At 37.2% G+C, this 19,890-nt stretch overlaps 1 protein-coding gene across 17 annotated transcripts in view; it reads left to right on the top strand.

The window, feature by feature from the left end:
* STAU2 (staufen double-stranded RNA binding protein 2) overlaps nucleotides 1-19,890 on the top strand; it is a 320,999-nt gene that overhangs the window by 114,591 nt on the left and 186,518 nt on the right. For all 17 annotated transcript variants that reach the window (XM_040262036.1, XM_040262033.1, XM_040262035.1 and 14 more), the window contains 3 exons: nucleotides 1,136-1,348; nucleotides 6,050-6,187; nucleotides 17,291-17,422. In XM_040262036.1, the coding sequence (XP_040117970.1) occupies nucleotides 1,136-1,348; nucleotides 6,050-6,187; nucleotides 17,291-17,422 (483 nt within the window). The remainder of the gene's footprint in view (nucleotides 1-1,135; nucleotides 1,349-6,049; nucleotides 6,188-17,290; nucleotides 17,423-19,890) is intronic.

Genomic DNA, 19,890 nt, shown 5'->3' with positions numbered 1-19,890 from the left:
ACTTGAAAGTCTTAGGAAGATAGGGCCTTTTAAATGTTAGATGAACAGGAACAGTTTTAAAAGTGTTAGATGTCCTTAGAGGCCTTTAGATGTCCTTAGTGTAGAATATTTCATGTTCATAATGGTGATCTAATGTGAGCAGTAAGAGGTTGAATATTTAGTCAGTAAAATATGTATGTATATTTTTTAATTGAGAAAGATGTCCATCAAAGTGGTTAAACAATTCTGGTGTTTCAATCTGTAAGCTTAAATTACTTGGAAAGTATGCTTATTGTAAATTTCTTTATCCTCAATAATACTGGATTATTGAGATACTGTATCTTTTCTTCATTGGTATCCAGTATTAGAAGATAAAATTTTAATATAATGGTCAATGGTAAAGTATTTAAATAGGGTATTTTTTTAATAGGTCAGGCTTTTGACAGACACAATGAAGTTTTGAGCACTCAGGTCTTGGAAGGCATTTTGCTTCCCAAAATTGGCATAGTTTAAAAAGAGCATGTTAAATACAGGATTTAGGAACATTCATAGCTGACAGATTCATAATCCATTACTCTAGAAAGCTAGGTATTTTTATGGCAAATCTACTTACCTATTTAAGACCATGTCACAGAGAGTAAATATTCCTTATTGTAAGACAGCCTTTGAGGTCTTCATCAAAAATAGATGATTTTTCTTCTCTCACCTGTTTGTGAGAGGCTTCCACATGCAAGATGCTTCATAAGTTATAGAACTCCAGTGAGACATACTTGTACTCCAGTAACTTATTCACACAGAGGAGAAAGTTAGATATGTATGCAGTTATGGTATGTTTTATGATCTTAGTTTTCTGTCCCATAAGAAACAGGGCAATCATAATTAGAATTGCCTTTTTTAAGCTAGTAAAACACAATTTTGACCATGCCTTGAATATGTTTATTTAGATTTCTTTTTTTCCAATATAATTCATTAAGCATCATAAGTATAAATGAGTCTCTGTATAATGAGTTTGTAATAGCTTTATTGAAGAAATCCATAATTTTGGCATAATTCTTAATAATTTCAGTTTTGATTTTTATATGATCATTAAGAAAGATTCATGCCATAAAAATGCATCTTAAGGCCCTGTATTGAATCTTTTACTTATATTTAATAGGTTATTAAAGAAAGTGGACCACCACACATGAAAAGCTTTGTGACCCGGGTGTCAGTGGGAGAGTTCTCCGCTGAAGGAGAGGGAAATAGCAAAAAACTCTCCAAGAAGCGTGCTGCAACCACTGTGCTACAGGAGCTTAAGAAACTTCCACCTCTGCCTGTGGTTGAAAAGCCAAAACTATTTTTTAAAAAACGCCCTAAAACAATAGTAAAGGTAAGTGTATGCTTGTGAATGTTATACTATATGTATATAATATACATATATTTATTATAGTGCGTGCATGCTAAGTCGCTTCAGTTGTATCCAACTCTTTGCAACCCTATGGACCGTAGCCCGCCAGGCTCCTTGGTCCATGGGATTCACCAGGCAAGAATACCGGAATGGATTGCCATGCTTTCCTCCAGGGGATCTTCCCCTGGTAACTCTAGCTAAAAGTTTTTCCATAGGGCAGGCACCTAAGCCTATGGGTTACAAGCAGAATCAGGGTTGGACATGTGTCTGTAAGTGAATAGTAATTCTGTTTTGCTTTTAGACACTTGTATACTTGGGTTCATTCATGAAATACTAATACCTTGCATATTTATAGTTTTTTATGTTTAAAAAATAGTTTTTCAGTCATGAACACCTTTGGTAAAATTCTCATCATGATGAAGGCACATGTTGCCCCTCATTTTACAAATAAGCTTTTATGAAACACGTTCAAAGAATTTGCTTGCTTGTGTTCACCGATCACGTGTGGCAACCTGAACTACTGATCTATAATCCAGCATTCTTTGTGCAGCCCACACTGCTGTGTGGTAACTTCCCAAGATTTTAGGCCATGGTGATAGGATGCAGAGTGGTAATTGTATGAGTGACACTCAGGCTGATGACAGCAGCCGTGGCAGCAGACCGCAGACATAGAGCACTTCATGTGCTGAATCACACTTAATCCACATAGCAGCCCTCGGGCCCCTGTTAGCGCAGTCGGTAAAGAATCCTGCAGTGCAGGAGAACTGGTTTGATCTCGGGGTTGGGAAGATGCCCTGGAGGAGGGCATGGCAACCCACTCATGTTCTTGTCTGGAGACTCCCCATGGACAGAGGAGCCTGTCGGGTCACAGTCCATGGGGTCGCAGAGTTGGAGACGACTGAGAGACTGAGCATGCCTCGGAGGTCATGGGATGGCTTGGTTTCTGTTCTCTCCGGCATGAGTGCCTTTTCAGAGAAGAATGTAGAGCCACACGGCTTTTCAGGATGTTGTGATTCTCCTTTATGGAATCAGATTTTGCATACATTAATCAAAAAAAAATTAAGGCATAGTTCAGAGGAATGAGATGGATAATAATTGAACTTACTTCACAGGATTGTTACATGTTACTCAAGATGATACATAGAATGCATTAGTTATTATTATTAAATATGTATTAACAGTAGAAATAGTAAGTACTCAATAAATATTTGTTGCTTGTTGTTTAGTCGGTAAGCTATGTCCGACTCTTTGTGACCCCATGGACGGTAGCCTGCCATGCTCCTCTGTCCATGGGATTTCCTGGGCAAGAATACTAGAGTGGATTGCCATTTCCTCCTCCAGGCCACCTTCCCAACCTAGGGATTGAACCCACGATTCCTGCTTGGCAGGTGGATTCTTAACCAAGAGCCACCTGGGAAACCCATTCAATAAATACTAGCTTTTGTTATTTTGTATCTCATTTTGTCTGTTCACATTTTATATGTAGATGAATGTCTCCATGGTCTGTTTTCCTAAATTCTTTTGTATATAAAATCTACATATAGCTTCTCCATAGTGGAAGAACAGTGCTCTACATTACTGCAAAACTATTCACATTAACTTGCACCTAATCTTTTAAGCTAAATCTAATCTCAAATTAAGAATAACCAGCCTTTAGTCTGAAAAAAGATCTATCATTTTTATGGTAGACTATAAATATAACTCCTGTTACTTTTAACTATAGCTATTAAAAGCAAGAATATTGTTGAAATGTTATTTCCGAAAGAGGGGAGAAACATTTTGAACTTTAAAAATGAATTTTTGCTACTACCTCTATTATATATGCATTTTATTGCAGAACTTTCTTCTTGTCCACCATTTAGATCTCAGCTTACACTCAGCTTCCTCAGGGAAGCCTTCTCTGGTTCTCCCTGACTCCCACATTCGTCTCAGTTCAGTTCAGTCACTCAGTCGTGTCCGACTCTTTGCGACCCCATGAATCGCAGCACACCAGGCCTCCGTGTCCATCACCAACTCCCAGAGTTCACTCAGACTCATGTCCATCGAGTCGGTGATGCCATCCAGCCATCTCATCCTCTGTCGTCCCCTTTTCCTCCTGCCATCAATCCCTCCCAGCATCAGAGTCTTTTCCAATGAGTCAACTCTTCGCATGAGGTGGCCAAAGTACTGGAGTTTCAGCTTTAGCATCATTCCTTCCAAAGAACACCCACATTCATTTAGCCCCCTGCATTTTTCCTCACATACATCATACTTGGAATTACTTGTATCATATCTGTCTTATGTTAAAGTCTATAGATATTCTCTGAGATGTAAGGTTATTTTGAGAAAGCAACATGGATACAGTGAGTTGAAATCTAGGTTAATTTTGAGTATGATCAGACCTTATAATGGGCCAGTAAGTGGATCACCTTGGATAGTATCTTGGTTTTCAATGTTTTAGTCACTTCCTTAAATCTTTTACATCTAGGTTCTACCATTCCTTATAATGCAATAGAAACAGAAGATATCTGTTGGTGATTTACCTTGATTTTATTTAGAATATTGAAGCTATCACGTTGTCTCATTTGAACCTCTTAATCACTCTGAGATGTAGATATTATCCTCATTTTAAAGATGAGGTTCTTGGTGTTTAAGAAACTTCCCTCAGATCACAGAGTAGAGTCAGGTTTCGGGTCCAGTCACGTCTGATGCCAGTGCCAGTTTCAAACTGGTTGGTTGTGAACTCCCTTTGGATTTTAATTTACTCTACAGAGTTACCTTGTTAAAATTTAAGACTACCTGATAGTGTCTTTGAATTTATATTCTCAGTTTTAATGTAATTCTCTTCTACAAGGTAAGGCCTCAGAGAAGGTTTTCTGCTGTTGGAGATAAAAGTTTTCTGGATAAGATTATCCTTCCTGGTTTGTTGTTATTATTATTATTACTGCTGAATGTGATTTTGGCATTGTGTCTAAGAAATCATTACCTAACCAAACCAGAAAAATATCTTCTGTATTTTCTTTATGAAGTTTTAGATATTACATTTAAGCCTATGAGCGATTTTGAGTTAATGTTTGTGTGATGTGTGGATTGAAATTTATTTCTACACGTGAATATCCAGTTGTTCCAGTACCATTGTCGGCCATGTGTGTATGGATCTATTTCGGGTTGCCGTTCTGTTTCATTGATTTCTTTCTCTCTCTTTATGCCAGTACCACACATACTGTCTTTTTTTTTTTTTTTCTTTGGCTGCATCAGATCTTAGTTGTAGCACACTGAATCTTTGTTGCATCATGTGAGCTCTTTGTTGCAGGGCATGGACTCTGGTTGTGGTGCACAGGCTTAGCTGCCCTGTGACATATGGGATATTAGTTCCCCGACCAGGGATTGAACCTGCATCCTCTGCAGTACAAGGCAGATTGTTAACCACTGGACCACCAGGAATTCCTGGTACCACACATACTGACCTGATTATTATAGCTTTATAATAAATCTTGAAATCAGGTATTTGGATTCCTCCAACTTTGTTGTTTTTTTCAAGGTGTTTTGATTATTTTTCCTTTGCATTTCCATGTGAATTTTAAACACTGGCTTATTAATTATTACCCAAAAAGAGCATGCTGGGGTTTTAATTGGGATTGCAGAGAATTGGTAGATCAGTTGGAAGACAATTGACTTTTTCAAAATATTGGATCTGTCGCTCCATTAATGTGTGTCTGTCCACCTATTGAGACCTTATTTAATTTCACCAATGTTTTATAGTTTTAATGGAGTATATATAAATTGTATCATACTTTATATATTCTTCTGTGCTTGTTCTTGCCACTTAACATTTTTTTTTAATTCATTCATCTTGATGCAGGTAGCAGTACTTAAATCTTAATTTTCATTGCTGTATGCCTTTTCACTGTATGAACATGCCATAAGGTTATTTTAGTTTTTCTTTTTTGCTATTTTAAATAATGCAGCTGTGGATATTCCTGTACAAATGAACTGGCACATTTGGGTAACAGTTTTTTAGATGAATAGACTACTGAGAATGGGTCATGGGCTTTACTAGACATTGCCAAATTGTTTCCCAAATTAAGATCAGCACTGTATAAATTTTTGTTGCTCCCCATCTTCACCAGTTGGTGTTGTCACTAATTTTTACTAAATTGATAAGTGTGAAATAGTACCTCACTATGGTTTTAATATGCATTTTTAATGAGATGAATTATCTTTTTATATGTTTTTTCTTCTGTTAAATATCTGTTGATCTCATTTGCTCAATTTTTTTAGCATGTCTTTTTTTTAATAATTTTTAGGTGTTTTAAAATATATATTTTGGATACTGGATACATCTTTTATTAGTTATATATATGGCAAATATCTCTTCTCAGTTGATAGCTTGTCTTCTTTCTTTTTGGTGTTTTTTGATGAATACAAGTTGTGAAACAACTCCTACTGTATTAAAGAGTTTAAAAGGATAGTTGACCCAACTTACCAATAATACCTGTGAGCCCTAAATCCTCTAGAAACCCTACTTTCAGATTCACTTTATGATTTTCCTTTATGAACTGTCTTGATTTTAATTTATATCCTCCAGCCACAGTTTTGGGGTGCAGGGGAGGAGGTAAAAACCATGGTTTCTTTAAGGATTCAGTAAGAAGTTTTACAAGCATGTTTCATATTTTGAAAATTTTTTCTTCAATTATTTTTTAGGCTGGACCAGAATATGGTCAAGGAATGAACCCCATTAGCCGCCTGGCTCAGATTCAACAGGCCAAAAAGGAAAAGGAGCCAGATTACGTTTTGCTTTCAGAAAGAGGAATGCCTCGACGTCGGGAATTTGTGATGCAAGTATGTCTCACTTTTATATTAAAAGATTTTTTTTTTTAACTACTGAAAACATTTAGAAATCCTGAGGCTGGAACAGAGATATGGTGGGAAGGAAGACTAGGAATTAACAGTAGAAGATAAAACTGTTTACACTTAAAGTGTTCATTCCCTCCAGATCCATCTACCAACTTGGTTGGAACATTCAAGTGTCAAGGACATGTCAGACTGGAGAGTGTGAGGTTTCAAAGGGACCATGAGCTCACCCAGAGTTCATCATTGAGAACGCCTATCTCTAACTTAATGTGTTGCAATTTGCAGCTGGAGTCTGTTAACTACTGGGAATAAAAGACAGATGGAATTAGAAACATAATTTAGAAGGATGGAGGTAGTAGGTGAAACAGGGCCAAGAGCATGAGCTTTCAGGTCATTAGAGAAATCGAGAAAAGAGGACTAGCTGGCTGCCTAACTTTGGTAAACACAGAGGGGCTCTGAGTTTCTGAGAGATTTAAGTGCTGTTTTGTACAGCCTGGAAACTTGAAGAGTGGTTGCTCGTGTATTAGTCTAGGGATGGGGACTGGGAGTGAGGTCGGATGCCTAAAATGCCCTCCTTTTTAAATCCTATCTATCCATTTTCATTTACCAACTCAAGTCTCAGTATCATAGAAACCTTTCATTTTTATTATGAAAATTTCAAGCATATCCAAAGGTGGGTGGATATGTTTAATAGCACACAATAAAGGACAGTATAATAGAGGAGCATAATGGCCTCTTGGGGACTATGCCCATCATCCAAAAACAACAGTGAAGATGTCTGCTGCGCTTGGCTTTGGCTATCAATTTTTCCTTCTTCCCTTCCTCCCCCCTTCCTTTCCTTCTCCTGAAGTTTTCTAAAGCTAATTTCTAACCACATGTCATTTTAGCCTATATGCTTAGTGTGTGACTCTAAAACACATGGATGGTTTTTTGCTTTTTCTTACATTAGGTATGGTTAATTAGAATCCTCTACCACCCAGTCTATATTAAATTCTCTTTATGGTACCAACAGTTTTTGTTAGGTTATGGGCTTCCCTGGTAGCTCAACTGGTAAAGAATCTACCTGCAATTCAGGAGACCCCAGTTCAATTCCTGGGTTGACAGGGGAATGGCTACCCACTCCAGTATTCTTGCCTGGAGAACTTTGAACAGAGGAGCCTGGCAGGCTAGAGTCCATGGGGTTGCAAAGAGTCAGACACTACTGAGCAACAATAGGCTTGTCAAAGAAGCTTTTCCAGTCAAACCTGTGGATCTCATGTTTAATATAACCCACTTACAATCAACAGATGTTAATTAAGTGCTGACCATGTGGCAGACATCTAGACTCAAGCATAATATCTCATGTTGACTAACTTCTTGTGCATGTCTATGTTTTACCTTCCTTCCTAATTTATAACCTCCATATTCCTTTATCTCACAGTACCCAATATGGTGGTATTATATAGTAGGATCTTATAAACCTGTGAAGTATATTTGTTGCCTGCCTGACTGAGAGCTAGTATGTTTGACTTTTGTTGGAGATATAAACTTATGTTGTAGTTACAAGTAAACCATGGTTGTTAACTTAGATGTCCAAAGAGGAGGGATTCTGCTGTGGTTACTAAACGCATGGTTTTCTAGATGTCATTAGGACCCAGAGCAGTGTTGTTCTAGTATTTTTTACTTTGTAAAGTATGTGCACCATTTTTCTTTTTACATTCTTAACTTTGAGGAATTCTAGAAAGTATTTTTTGAACTCCAAAACTTGAGGGAAAAAAGATCCGCCCCCCCCCACACACACATTTTAGACCTGTGTTACAAATAAAAACTGGCTTTGACTTTATTAAACAATTCCTTTCCTGTGGAATATACCGAATACCCCTTTTGAAAGAGGAATTTAGAATATCTTAGGCCCGCTTCCATTTTATGAGTATTCATAAACATTCTAGTCAAACAGGAACATTTGGCTGTGCTTTTAAATGGTTTCACACTGAATTCATATTGTTTTTTCCTTCTTCTGAAAGCCCCAGTGGATTCATTACAGTGTTGCTGTAACTTCATCAAAGTAAAGGGATTTGTATAAACTGCTTGAACAATGTTATCATTTGTTATAATGGAATCATTATTATTGAATGTGGAAGTAAATGATCTAAAGATAATATGCTCATATTTGTCTATCACCAGAAAAACCCCACAAATAAATGTGTGTTATAACATGGATGTTGTTACTTGTATTGATTACTAGGTAAAGGAAAATTTCCAGTGACGCTATTTGGACATTTAGGTCCAGAGCAAATTTTTTCTTTTTTTGGAAAGGGGTATCTTAATTTTTCAAAGAGAAAATAATGATAACTAAATTAATTGTGTATCAGCACATTTTATTATTTATATCATATGTTAATTTTTCTACCTATCTTGATTAAGATCTCAGGTTTTTTTTTTTTTAAAGATTGCAAGTTTTAAAAAATGTATATTAAGGAAATTTCATTAATTTTTTGGTAAATGCTATTTACCAGACTTCTTGTTAGTTTTTTGAAGACTTCATTAATGAATTAATTATTATTATTATTTAAAAAATTAGTATCTTGAATTTTTGTCAGGGAGGAGACTGCACTGTATGGCATGTGGGATCTTAGTTCCCTGACCAGAGATCAAAGCCGTGCCCCCCAGTGTGGCAGTGCAGAGTCTTAACCCCTGGACAGCCAGTGAAGTCCAGAGGATTTAATTGATTTGTTTAAAGACAAAAATCTAGTCATCATAAATTCATTGTATAGTGAAATAATTGAGCTTCTTTGCAGAAAAATTTACATTTTAATGTAAAAATCTTACAGTAGTCGTAAATCTTGGAAGCTTTCTAGGAAGATGACTTTTCGAGGTTTACTTACATGCTTTATTGTTATTTAGTCACTAAATTATGTCTGACTCTTCTGCAACCTCATGGACTATAGCCCACCAGACTCCTCTCTCCATGGGATTTCCTAGGCAAGAATACTGGAGTGGGTTGCCATTTCCTTCCCCAGGGGATCTTCCTGAACCAGGGATTGAAGCTGTGGCTCCTTCTTTGGCAGGTGGATTCTTTATACCACTCAGCCACCATGGAAGCCCATTTACATGCTTACTGACTTTTATAATGCAGTGAAATTTTTTTTTTTTTTTTTTTGAGTGCTCATTGTAAGTGCTGGCAGGGAACCAAAGTCCTTTAGAACAGTGGTCTTTTTCAGTCCTAACAAATAACTCTGGGGTAACCAGCTACTCACAAGCTCTTGAACCATGGAACTGTAAAAGCTCGGGTTAGGCAAGGGGTGGGTGAATAGGAAAAACGAATCTGGAGCACTTCTGGAAGTAAGTCTTCAGGTGTCAGAGCAGGTCAGACGGAAAGCCAGCAGACTCAGACCGAAAATGAATGTGGTGATGGGAACCCTCTGTCCCAAGAACAGGAACCCAGAGGCACAGGGCCTCAGGCTTGGGCAGTAACTGAGATTTAAGGATGAAGGAGCCAAAGATTTGAATGAGAATGAGAAGAGGTAGATAGCTTGTGAAAACAGTTGAAACATTTTTTTGCTTCTCTATTATCTTTCACTGCCATTTACTTTGGCAAGTCTTTTGACCCTCAGAGCAGTAGCAGTAGCAGAAGCTTCTGGGATCTTTCCAGCTTCAAGTTTTCCAGCAACAGCACAGGGTCTTGTGAAGCCAGGGAACAAACCAAGCACTGGAAAAAACAACAGGTAGCAGAGGCTGGCTCTAGCCAAGGACTTGAAGACTGTATGTAGGGCCTGCTGTTCGGGTCAGGAGCAGGCCAACAGATTCGGAAGGTGGTGCGCGTTCACCCAACTCCAGGCACTAGATCAGTGCTTCTAAGTGGGGTCCATAAGACCACTGTTGATTTGTTATAATGTGGTTTCAGCAGAAAAAGCAAAATGAAATGTTTCAAAAACATTGCACAGATTTGAACTATAAAATTTCTGATAGCTGTTAAGAGACCCTTAAAAATTTTTTTTTTAATTCATTTATTTTTAATTGAAGAATAATTGCTTTACAGTAGTATGTTGGTTTCTACCAAACATCAACATGAATCAACCATAGGTTTATCTATGTGCCCTCCCACTTGAACACCCCTGCCACCTCCCTACCCATTCCATCCCTCTAGGTTGTCAAAGAGCCCCAGTCTGAGTTCCCTGAGTCATACAGCAAATTCCCATTGACTCTCTATTTTACATATGGTAATGTATGTTTCCATATTGCTCTTTCCATACGTCCTACCCTCTCCTTCCTTCCCCCACCCAGCCGTGTCCTTAAGTCTCTTCTCTCTGTCTGTGTCTCCACTGCTGCTCTGCAAATAGGTTCATCAGTACCGTCTTTCTAGATCCTATATATATGTGTTAATTTGTTTTTCTCTTTCTGATTTACTTCACTCTGTATAATAGGCTCTAGATTCATCCACCTCATTAGGACTGACTCAAATGCGTTCCTTTTTTGTGGCTGAGTAATATGAATGAGGGCTTCCCTGGTGGCTCAGAGGTTAAAGCGTATGCCTGCAATGCGGGAGAACCTGGGTTCGATCCCTGGGTGGGGAAGATCCTCTGGAGAAGGAAATGGCAACCCACTCCAGTATTCTTGCCTGGAGAATTCCATGGATGGAGGAGCCTGGTAGGTTACAGTCCACAGGGTCGCAAAGAGTAGGACACAACTGAGCAACTTCACTCACTCAATATGAATGAACATTGAGTTTTTGCAAATGCTTTTGTTCAATTTATGTGGGTGATCATATGATTTGTCTGCTTAACTGATTAATATAGCAGATAACATTGATTGATTGAATTCCGAATATTAGACGTACCTTACATTATTGAAATAACTTAGTCATTATATTTTTTTTCACATTGCTTTGTTCAGTGTACTATTACATGGTTTAAACTAACATTTATATTCATGAATGAAACTGGTCTTTAAATTTTTTTGTTATACTTTTCTTGTTGGAGTTTGAAACCAAAGTGATGCTTCACTGGATAATTAGGGATGGATTCCTCTTTTTTTTTTTTTTTTTATTCTTGGATGCATTTTTGTAAGAGTAGCATTCAGTTCAGTTCAGTTCAGTTCAGTCGCTCAGTTGTGTCCGACTCTTTGTGACCCCATGAATCACAGCACGCCAGGCCTCCCTGTTGATCACCATCTCCCGGAGTTCACTCAGACTCACGTCCATCGAGTCCGTGATGCCTTCCAGCCATCTCATCCTCGGTCGACCCCTTCTCCTCCTGCCCCCAATCCCTCCCAGCATCAGAGTTTTTTCCAATGAGTCAACTCTTCACGTGAGGTTGCCAGAGTACTGGAGTTTCAGCTTTAGCATCATTCCTTCCAAAGAAATCCCAGGGTTGATCTCCTTCAGAATGGACTGGTTGGATCTCCTTGCAGTCCAAGGGACTCTCAAGAGTCTTCTCCAACACCACAGTTCAAAAGCATCAATTCTTTGGCGCTCAGCCTTCTTCACAGTCCAACTCTCACATCCACACATGACCACAGGAAAAACCAAAGCCTTGACTAGACGGACCTTAGTCGGCAAAGTAATGTCTCTGCTTTTGAATATACTATCTAGGTTGGTCATAACTTTTCTTCCAAGGAGTAAGCGTCTTTTAATTTCATGACTGCAATCACCATCTGCAGTGATTTTGGAGCCCCCCAAAATAAAGTCTGACACTGTTTCCACTGTTTGCCCATCTATTTCCCATGAAGTGATGGGACCGGATGCCATGATATTCGTTTTCTGAATGTTGAGCTTTTTTTTTTTTTTCAAATGACAGAAATTTATTCTCTCATTTCAAAATCTAGGTGACAGAAGGCTGTACTCCCTCCAGAGACCCTGGGGGAGAATCTATTCCATGTCTCTTCTAGCCTCCAAGAGCTGTTGGCTGACTTGGCTTCCTTGACTTATGACTCTCTACCCGTATCTTCATTTCACTTTCTCTTCTTCTTTGTGTATCTTTTATAAGAACATCCTTGGATTTAAGACCCACCTGGATAATCCAGGATGAGCACATTTTAAAATCCTAATTTAATTACATCGGCAAAGATCCTTTTTCAGATAAGGTAGCATTCACCGTTTTCAGGGATCAAGACATTGTCATGTCTTCTTGGGGGCTCTTGTTTGGCCCATTACACTTATCTTCACACAAAAATCTATACACAAAAGTTTATATCCACAAATGCCAAAAGCTGGAAGCAATCCAGATGTTCTTCAATGAATAAATGGATTAACCAACTGTAGTACATGTAATGTAATACTGCCCAACAAGAAAAAGAAACAAACCGTATACGTACAATAATGTGAGTAAACCTCAAAAGCATTAAGTAAAAGAAAATTCAGACAAAGTTATGTACTGATTTCATTTATATGACATTCTGGAAAAGGCAGAAGAATTTGCTTGGATGTTTTCTAAAAGAAGACATAAGAATGGCCAGCAGGTATGAATGTTGAGCTTTAAGCCAACTTTTTCACTCTCCTCTTTCACTTTCATCAGGAGGCTTTTTAGCTCCTCTTCACTTTCTGCCATAAGGGTGGTGTCATCGGCATATCTGAGGTTATTGATATTTCTCCCAGCAATCTTGATTCCAGCTTGTGCTTCTTCCAGTCCAGCGTTTTTCATGATGTACTCTGCATAGAAGTTAAATACGCAGGGTGACAATATACAGCTTTGACGTACTCCTTTTCCGATTTGGAACCAGTCTGTTGTTCCATGTCCAGTTCTAACTGTTGCTTCCTGACCTGCATACAGATTTCTTAAGAATCAGGTTAGGTGGGCTGGTATTCCCATCTCTTTCAGAATTTTCCACAGTTCATTGTGATCCACACAGTCAAAGGCTTTGGCATAGTCAATAAAGCAGAAATAGATGTTTTTCTGGAACTCTCTTGCTTTTTCCATGATCCAGCAGATGTTGGCAATTTGATCTCTGGTTCCTCTGCCTTTTCTAAAACCAGCCTGAACATCAGGGAGTTCACGGTTCACGTATTGCTGAAGCCTGGCTTGGAGAATTTTGAGCATTACGTTACTAGCATGTGAGATGAGTACAATTGTGCAGTAGTTTGAGCGTTCTTTTGCATTGCCTTTCTTTGGGATTGGAATGAAAACTGATGTTTTCCAGCCCTGTGGCCACTGCTGAGTTTTCCAAATTTGCTGGCATATTGAGTGCAGCACTTTCACAGCATCATCTTTGAGGATTTGAAATAGCTCAACTGGAATTCCATCACCTCCACTAGCTTTGTTCGTAGTGATGCTTTCTAAGGCCCACTTGACTTCACATTCCAAGATGTCTGGCTCTAGATTAGTGATCACATCATCATGATTATCTGGGTCATGAAGATCTTTTTTGTACAGTTCTTCTGTGTATTCTTGCCACCTCTTCTTAATATCTTCTGCTTCTGTTAGGTCCATACCATTTCTGTCCTTTATCAAGCCCATCTTTGCATGAAATGAGGTCCATACCATTTCTGTCCTTTATCAAGCCCATCTTTGCATGAAATGTTCCCTTGGTATCTCTGATTTTCTTGAAGAGATCTCTAGTCTCTCCCATTCTGCTGTTTTCCTCTATTTCTTTGCACTGATCGCTGAGGAAGGCTTTCTTATCTCTTCTTGGTATTCTTTGGAACTCTGCATTCAGATGCTTATATCTTTCCTTTTCTCCTTTGCTTTTCTCCTCTCTTCACAGCTATTTGTAAGGCCTCCCCAGACAGCCATTTTGCTTTTTTTGCATTTCTTTTCCATGGGGATGGTCTTGATTCCTGTCTCCTGTACAATGTCACGAACCTCATTCCATAGTTCATCAGGCACTCTATCTATCAGATCTAGGCCCTTAAATCTATTTCTCACTTCCAGGGTATAATCATAAGGGATTTGATTTAGGTCATACCTGAATGGTTATTCTTCCTTAAATATCAGGTAGAACTTGCTAGAAAAACTCTCAGAAGTTTTCATTGTGAAAAAGTTTTTAATTGTGGTTTTAACTTCTTTTGTAGTTATAGATTTATATAGGTCGGTGTTTATTCTGTGTTAGTTTTGGAAATTTGTATTGCCTAGAAATTTTTCCATTTTATTCAAATATTAAAAAATGTTAGCTGAATTATTCAGTATCCCTTATTATTTTGTAATGCTACAGAAGGTTCATAATCTCCCATCTTCATTCTTAATTGTGTCTTATTTTTTCTTGATCAGTCTTACCTTTGGTTTATCACTGTATTAGTTTTTTTAGGGAACCAGCTTTTGTCTTTTTGAACTTCTCTGTTGTACTTTGTTTTATATTTCCTAAATTTTTGCTCTTGTTTTTAATGTTCTGTTTCTTTGGATTTATTTTGCTGTTAGTAACTGCTTGAGATGAATGGTTAGCTCATTACTCTTCTGCCTTTCTTTACGCTTTTATGGCTTATATGTTTTTTCTAAACCCTCTTTAGGTGCATCTTTCAAGTTTTGACATACTGTATTTCCATTATTACTTATTTAAAATGTTTCCAGTGAGATGTCATCTTTGGCCATAGATTATTTAGATTATATTGTTTAATTTCCAAAATTGTGATTATCTTCTTGTCTGCTCCTTCTATCACTTACTGAGAACAATCTGTAAAAATAGATCCCACTTTTACTGTGTATTTTCTGTTTCTTCATGTAATTTTTTTCCTTTTTTGTTTTTTGATTTGATTTTTATATTTGTATTATCTCAGCATATACATGACTGAAAAATAATTACCCAGCTCAGGAAATGTACATGTGGATGTAAGACGGCTGATGTATATTTAAATGTGTAGAGGTACATTCATGTGTGTCTTGCTCACAAAAGAGAACTGTGGGATAGTTCTAATGTTAAAAAGCTACCATTTATTGAGCAATTACACTATAATATACACTATAGTTTACATAGATTTTCTTGTTTAATTTTCAGAGTAACACTGTTAGGTCATTGTATTACCCCTCTTTTAGTAATGAAAAAACTGGGGCTTAGAGATATTAAATAATTTGAATCAGTTCATGGGAAATAATGGAGTTGAATTTCATACCCAAATCTGACTCAGAAGTCTTTTTTTTTAACCACAGTATTGTATTAATCTTTATATGTTCTCTTCAGAAACTATTTAATGTAATCCTTTGTAAAGTATATAATTTTTTAAATTCATTTTTTTGGATTAAAGATTTTTTTATTGATATATAGTTGATGTACAATAGTATATGTTACAAGAGTACAGTATAATAATCTATAATTTTTAAAGGTTACACTCCATTTATAGTCACTATAAAGTATTGGCTATATGGTCTTTGCTGTGTAGTATATCCTTATAGCTTATTTTATATATACTAGTTTGGACCTCTTAATCCCCTGCCTCTATAGTGCCCCTCCCTGCTTCCCTCTCCCCCCTGGTAACTACTAGTTTGTTTTCTATATCTGTAAGTCTTTCTTTTTTTAAAAATATTTACTAGTTTGTTGTATTTTTAGATTCCACGTATAAGTGACATCATGCAGTATTTGTATTTCTCTGACTTACTTCACTTAGCGTAATATCCTTCAAGTTCATCCATGTTGTTTCAGATGGCAAAATTTCATTCTTTTTATGACTGTGTAGTATTCCGCTGTGTATGTAATTACATCTTCTTTATCCATTCATCTGTTGATGGACGCTGAGGTTGCGTCTTATCTTGGCAGTTGTAAACAATGCTGCTATGAACATTGAGGTATGTGTATCTTCTTGAATTAGTGTTTTTGGTTTTTTTTAAGATACCTACCCAGGAGTGGAATTGCTGGGACATAATGGTAGTTTCTTTTTTTTAATGATTTTTACTGGAGTATAGTTGTTTTATAGTATTGTATTAGTTTTAAGTGTACAGCAAAGTGAATCAGTTATACATATACATGTTGTTGTTTAGTTGCTAGGTTATGTCTGACTCTCTTGTGACCCCATGATCTGTAGCCAGCAGGCTCCTCTGTCCATGGGATTCTCCAGACAAGAATACTGGAGTGGTTTGCCATTTCCTTCTCCAGGGGATCTTCCTGACACAGGGATTAAACCTGCGTTTGCTACATTGCAGGCAGATTCTCCACCACTGAGCCACCTGGGAAGCATACATATGCATATATTTACTCTTTTTAAGGTTCTTTTCCTGTATGGGTCATTACGAGTATTGAGTCACGTTCCCTGTGTTATATAATAGGTCCTCATCAGTTACCTATTTTGTGTATAGTAGTATATGTATCTCTATTCCATTCTCCCAATTTATCCCTCCCCCCATTCTCTTTTAGTTGTTTGGAGAAACTGCCACATTGTGTTCCATAGTGGCCGCACCAATTTGCATTCTCACCAGCAGTGTACAAGGGTTCTCTTTTGTCCCCATCCTTGCTGGCATTAGTTATTTGGGATATTTTTGATGATAGCCATTCTGACAGGTTTGAGGTAATATCTCAGTGTTTTTTTAATTTGCATTTCCCTCATGATTAGCAGTGCTGAACATCTTTTCATGTGCCTGTTGATCATCTCCATATCCTCTTTGGAGAACTGGGTATTCAGGTTTTCTGCGCATTTTAACATTATTTTAAATGGCAGCAATGTGAATTTTAGCCTTTTTAGTTTATTAATTTAAGTGAAGAATACTAAATGTAGTCATAATCAACTCTCTACAATGTGAATTTATTTTTCTGCTTACATAAATAAGTTTATTGTTTAAAAATCAAAGAATATAGAAATATGTAAGGAAATAAAAATGTTCTAAGACTGTTGGTTGGATAGCATCACCAACTCGATGGACAGGAGTTTGAGCAAGCTTTGGGAGTTGGTGATGGAGAGGTAAGCCTGGCATGCTGCAGTTCATAGGGTTGCAAAGAGTTGGATATGACTGAGCAACTGAACTGAAGATTCTGTCATCCTGATATAACTCCCATTGACATTTTGAGGACTTGATTTCCATACTTTTCTCTGTGTATGCATTTATATATATATATAATATAAAAGGGATCTTAATTGCTATTTTATTATGGACTAAACTTTATATTTTTGAATGCTAGAGAGCAGAACACATTGCTTTGTGATGTTAATATTTGTTACCAAAGCAGCTGTCATTACATTTCTTATTTTATTCTTACCAGGTCAAGGTAGGGAATGAAGTTGCTACTGGAACAGGACCTAATAAAAAGATAGCCAAAAAAAATGCTGCGGAAGCTATGCTGTTACAACTTGGTTATAAAGCATCCACTAGTCTTCAAGATCAACTTGACAAGGTGAGAGTTAAATTACATGGATAAGTTCTGTCCTGTCAGAATATAAAAATAATGAGCAAGTTCTGTTCCAGTGCTCCTTGACTCTTAGTACTGTCTTAACTAGTGTAAAGTAGATGTCAAGTTTTAACTTTTCCAAGTTGGTACTCTTATCTTCATATCTTTAAAGATACAGATTCTCCTGGTGCAAAATAACCACTGTTTAGGGGTCACAATAAAATATTATAATCTTACCATTAGAAAATACTAAAAATTTGCTGTATAATTGTATATATTTTATATGATATTAATAGCAGTGTAGTAAGTTTTACCTTACTGACTAATGATTTTTGCCTTATATACCCAGTTTTTTAATTTGTGCTTTTTAAGAATGGAGGTTGTTAGCCTTTATTTCTGGAATACAGCTGAAAACCCTGAAAATAAAGATCCTGAGTTATCCCTTTAGGGCAGGAGCTATATAGGACAGACACTCTATAAACTGATTTTTCTGTTTACTTTAAATTAAAGGTAAACTCTAGGGTGTTTATTTTCTGCCAAGACTTGTGTTCATGGTCCCCTATTTCTTCTGCAGCAGGTAATGACATCATTAACACCTGCCTGTATTGCAAGAGAAGCTGAGAACCCTGAGTTCAGGACTTGGCAGTTAACTTGGCAGGAACTGACTTCATTTCACTTTGTATTCAATTATCATTTTATCTATACACATGTAGAAATTATTTTTATTAAACATTTCATTTGTATGAACATTCCCAAAACAAGCTTAATAATTATTTCTGTCATAATACGTTTTTTTCCATGCCATTTTCTCACATACAGATTCTATTTCAGGGATATTTTCAGTTTCTGTAAGAATACCTTTGTGAAGTTTGGAGTAAAAATGAAATTATCTATTAAAAAATACTTAGATACACTTTTTAAGGTGCTGTAAATATCTAGGCAGTTATTTTGAGTGATTAAAAATTATTTATCTGTGTGATATCACTGGAGATTTCAGTTCTGTTTTTATAACCTGGCTAGTGAATGTGTTTTTTTCTTTTAAAAATATTTGTAACATGAAACCTAACACGTGTTCAAGTTTCTGTAGTTCTTACATTGTGTATATGTTGTTTTAACTTAACACATTTATATTGACTTAAAACTGGTAAGTGATTTATAAAAATATGTCAGAATAAATCTCCTCGTAGACCTTTATTTATAAGTTAAATGAAAATAAAACAGAACAAAACACTGGCATTAATTTCATTAATTAGAAAAACATATTTTTGCATACCCACTGTGTTATTAGTTAGGGTTCTCCAGAGGAATAGAGTCCCACAGGGAGTGTGCGCGCGCGTGCGCGTGTGTGCGTGTGTGTGTGTGTGTGTATCACACAGACTTATTTTAAGGAATCGACCCATAAAGTTTTGGATGCTTGGCTACTCCAGAATTTGCTTGGGATGCCAGCAGGCTGGAGACTCAGGAAGGAGCTGCAGAGTCTGGAGGCCATTGACTGGCAAGCTGCCTCTCGTTCCAGGGAAGGTCAGCCTTTGCCTAGGCAGGGCTTCAACTGACAACGCCCACCCACATTCTAAAGAGTCATTTTTTTTTACTCTTTTAGAGTTCAGTGATTTAAATGTAAATCTCTTCCAAAAACACCCTCACAGAAACACCCAGAATAACGTTTGACCAAATGTCTGAGTACCTAGCCCAGACAAGTTGACACATAAAATTAATCATCACACCCACTAAATGCCAGACACTTAAAACTGAAGATAAGATGACTGGAATTTGGTCCCTGCACTCACGAAACTGACCAGTAAGTGTTAGGGGTGAGGAGCTTACATCACGTAACAGTATAATTAAAATACTAGATATGTGAAGATGAGTCTGGAAAGTAACATGCTTTTGAATTATTAATTTGAGATTTGAGCTTGAAAGTGACATGATCTGGTTTGCTTTCTACATAGGCCGGTCCTGTAAGTAGTGTTGTGAATGGATACGGGCAGGACAGGACTGAAGGCAGGGAGGCCAGTGCTAGCAGAATTGTTCAGGTGAAAGATTCTGAGGGTCTCAACTAGGGCAGTGGTGTAGAGAGGAGATGGAAAAGACATCAGCCCTGCTTCTTAAGTGTATGTGTTAAGATTTCAGTAGCAGATAAAATGCATGGAGGATACAGAAAGGATGAATACCTGTGAAAAAGAGAGGAGCAAGAGGCTTTAAGGAGGAGGTGCCTGGTACTTCGTTGTCCAGTGTTTAGGACTTGGTGCTTTCACTGGCCTGGCCCCGGGTTCATTCCTTGGTCAGGGAACTAAGATTCCCACAAGCTACATAGCATGGCCAAAAATAAAAAACCCGGTAGTTGTATGCTATAAAGATCAAGTAAGAGGAGTTAGTTAATACCTTGATTTGTCAATAAGATCTTTTGAGAATGTGACAAAAGCAATTATAAAAAAAAATCTTTAAAAGTAGCTTTAAAAAAGTTGGCTTTTTAA

Source organism: Oryx dammah, unplaced genomic scaffold, assembly GCF_014754425.2.
Source record: "Oryx dammah isolate SB20612 unplaced genomic scaffold, SCBI_Odam_1.1 HiC_scaffold_19, whole genome shotgun sequence".
NCBI classification, from domain to species: Eukaryota; Metazoa; Chordata; class Mammalia; order Artiodactyla; family Bovidae; genus Oryx; species Oryx dammah.
This window is presented reverse-complemented; position numbering and strand designations above follow the sequence as displayed.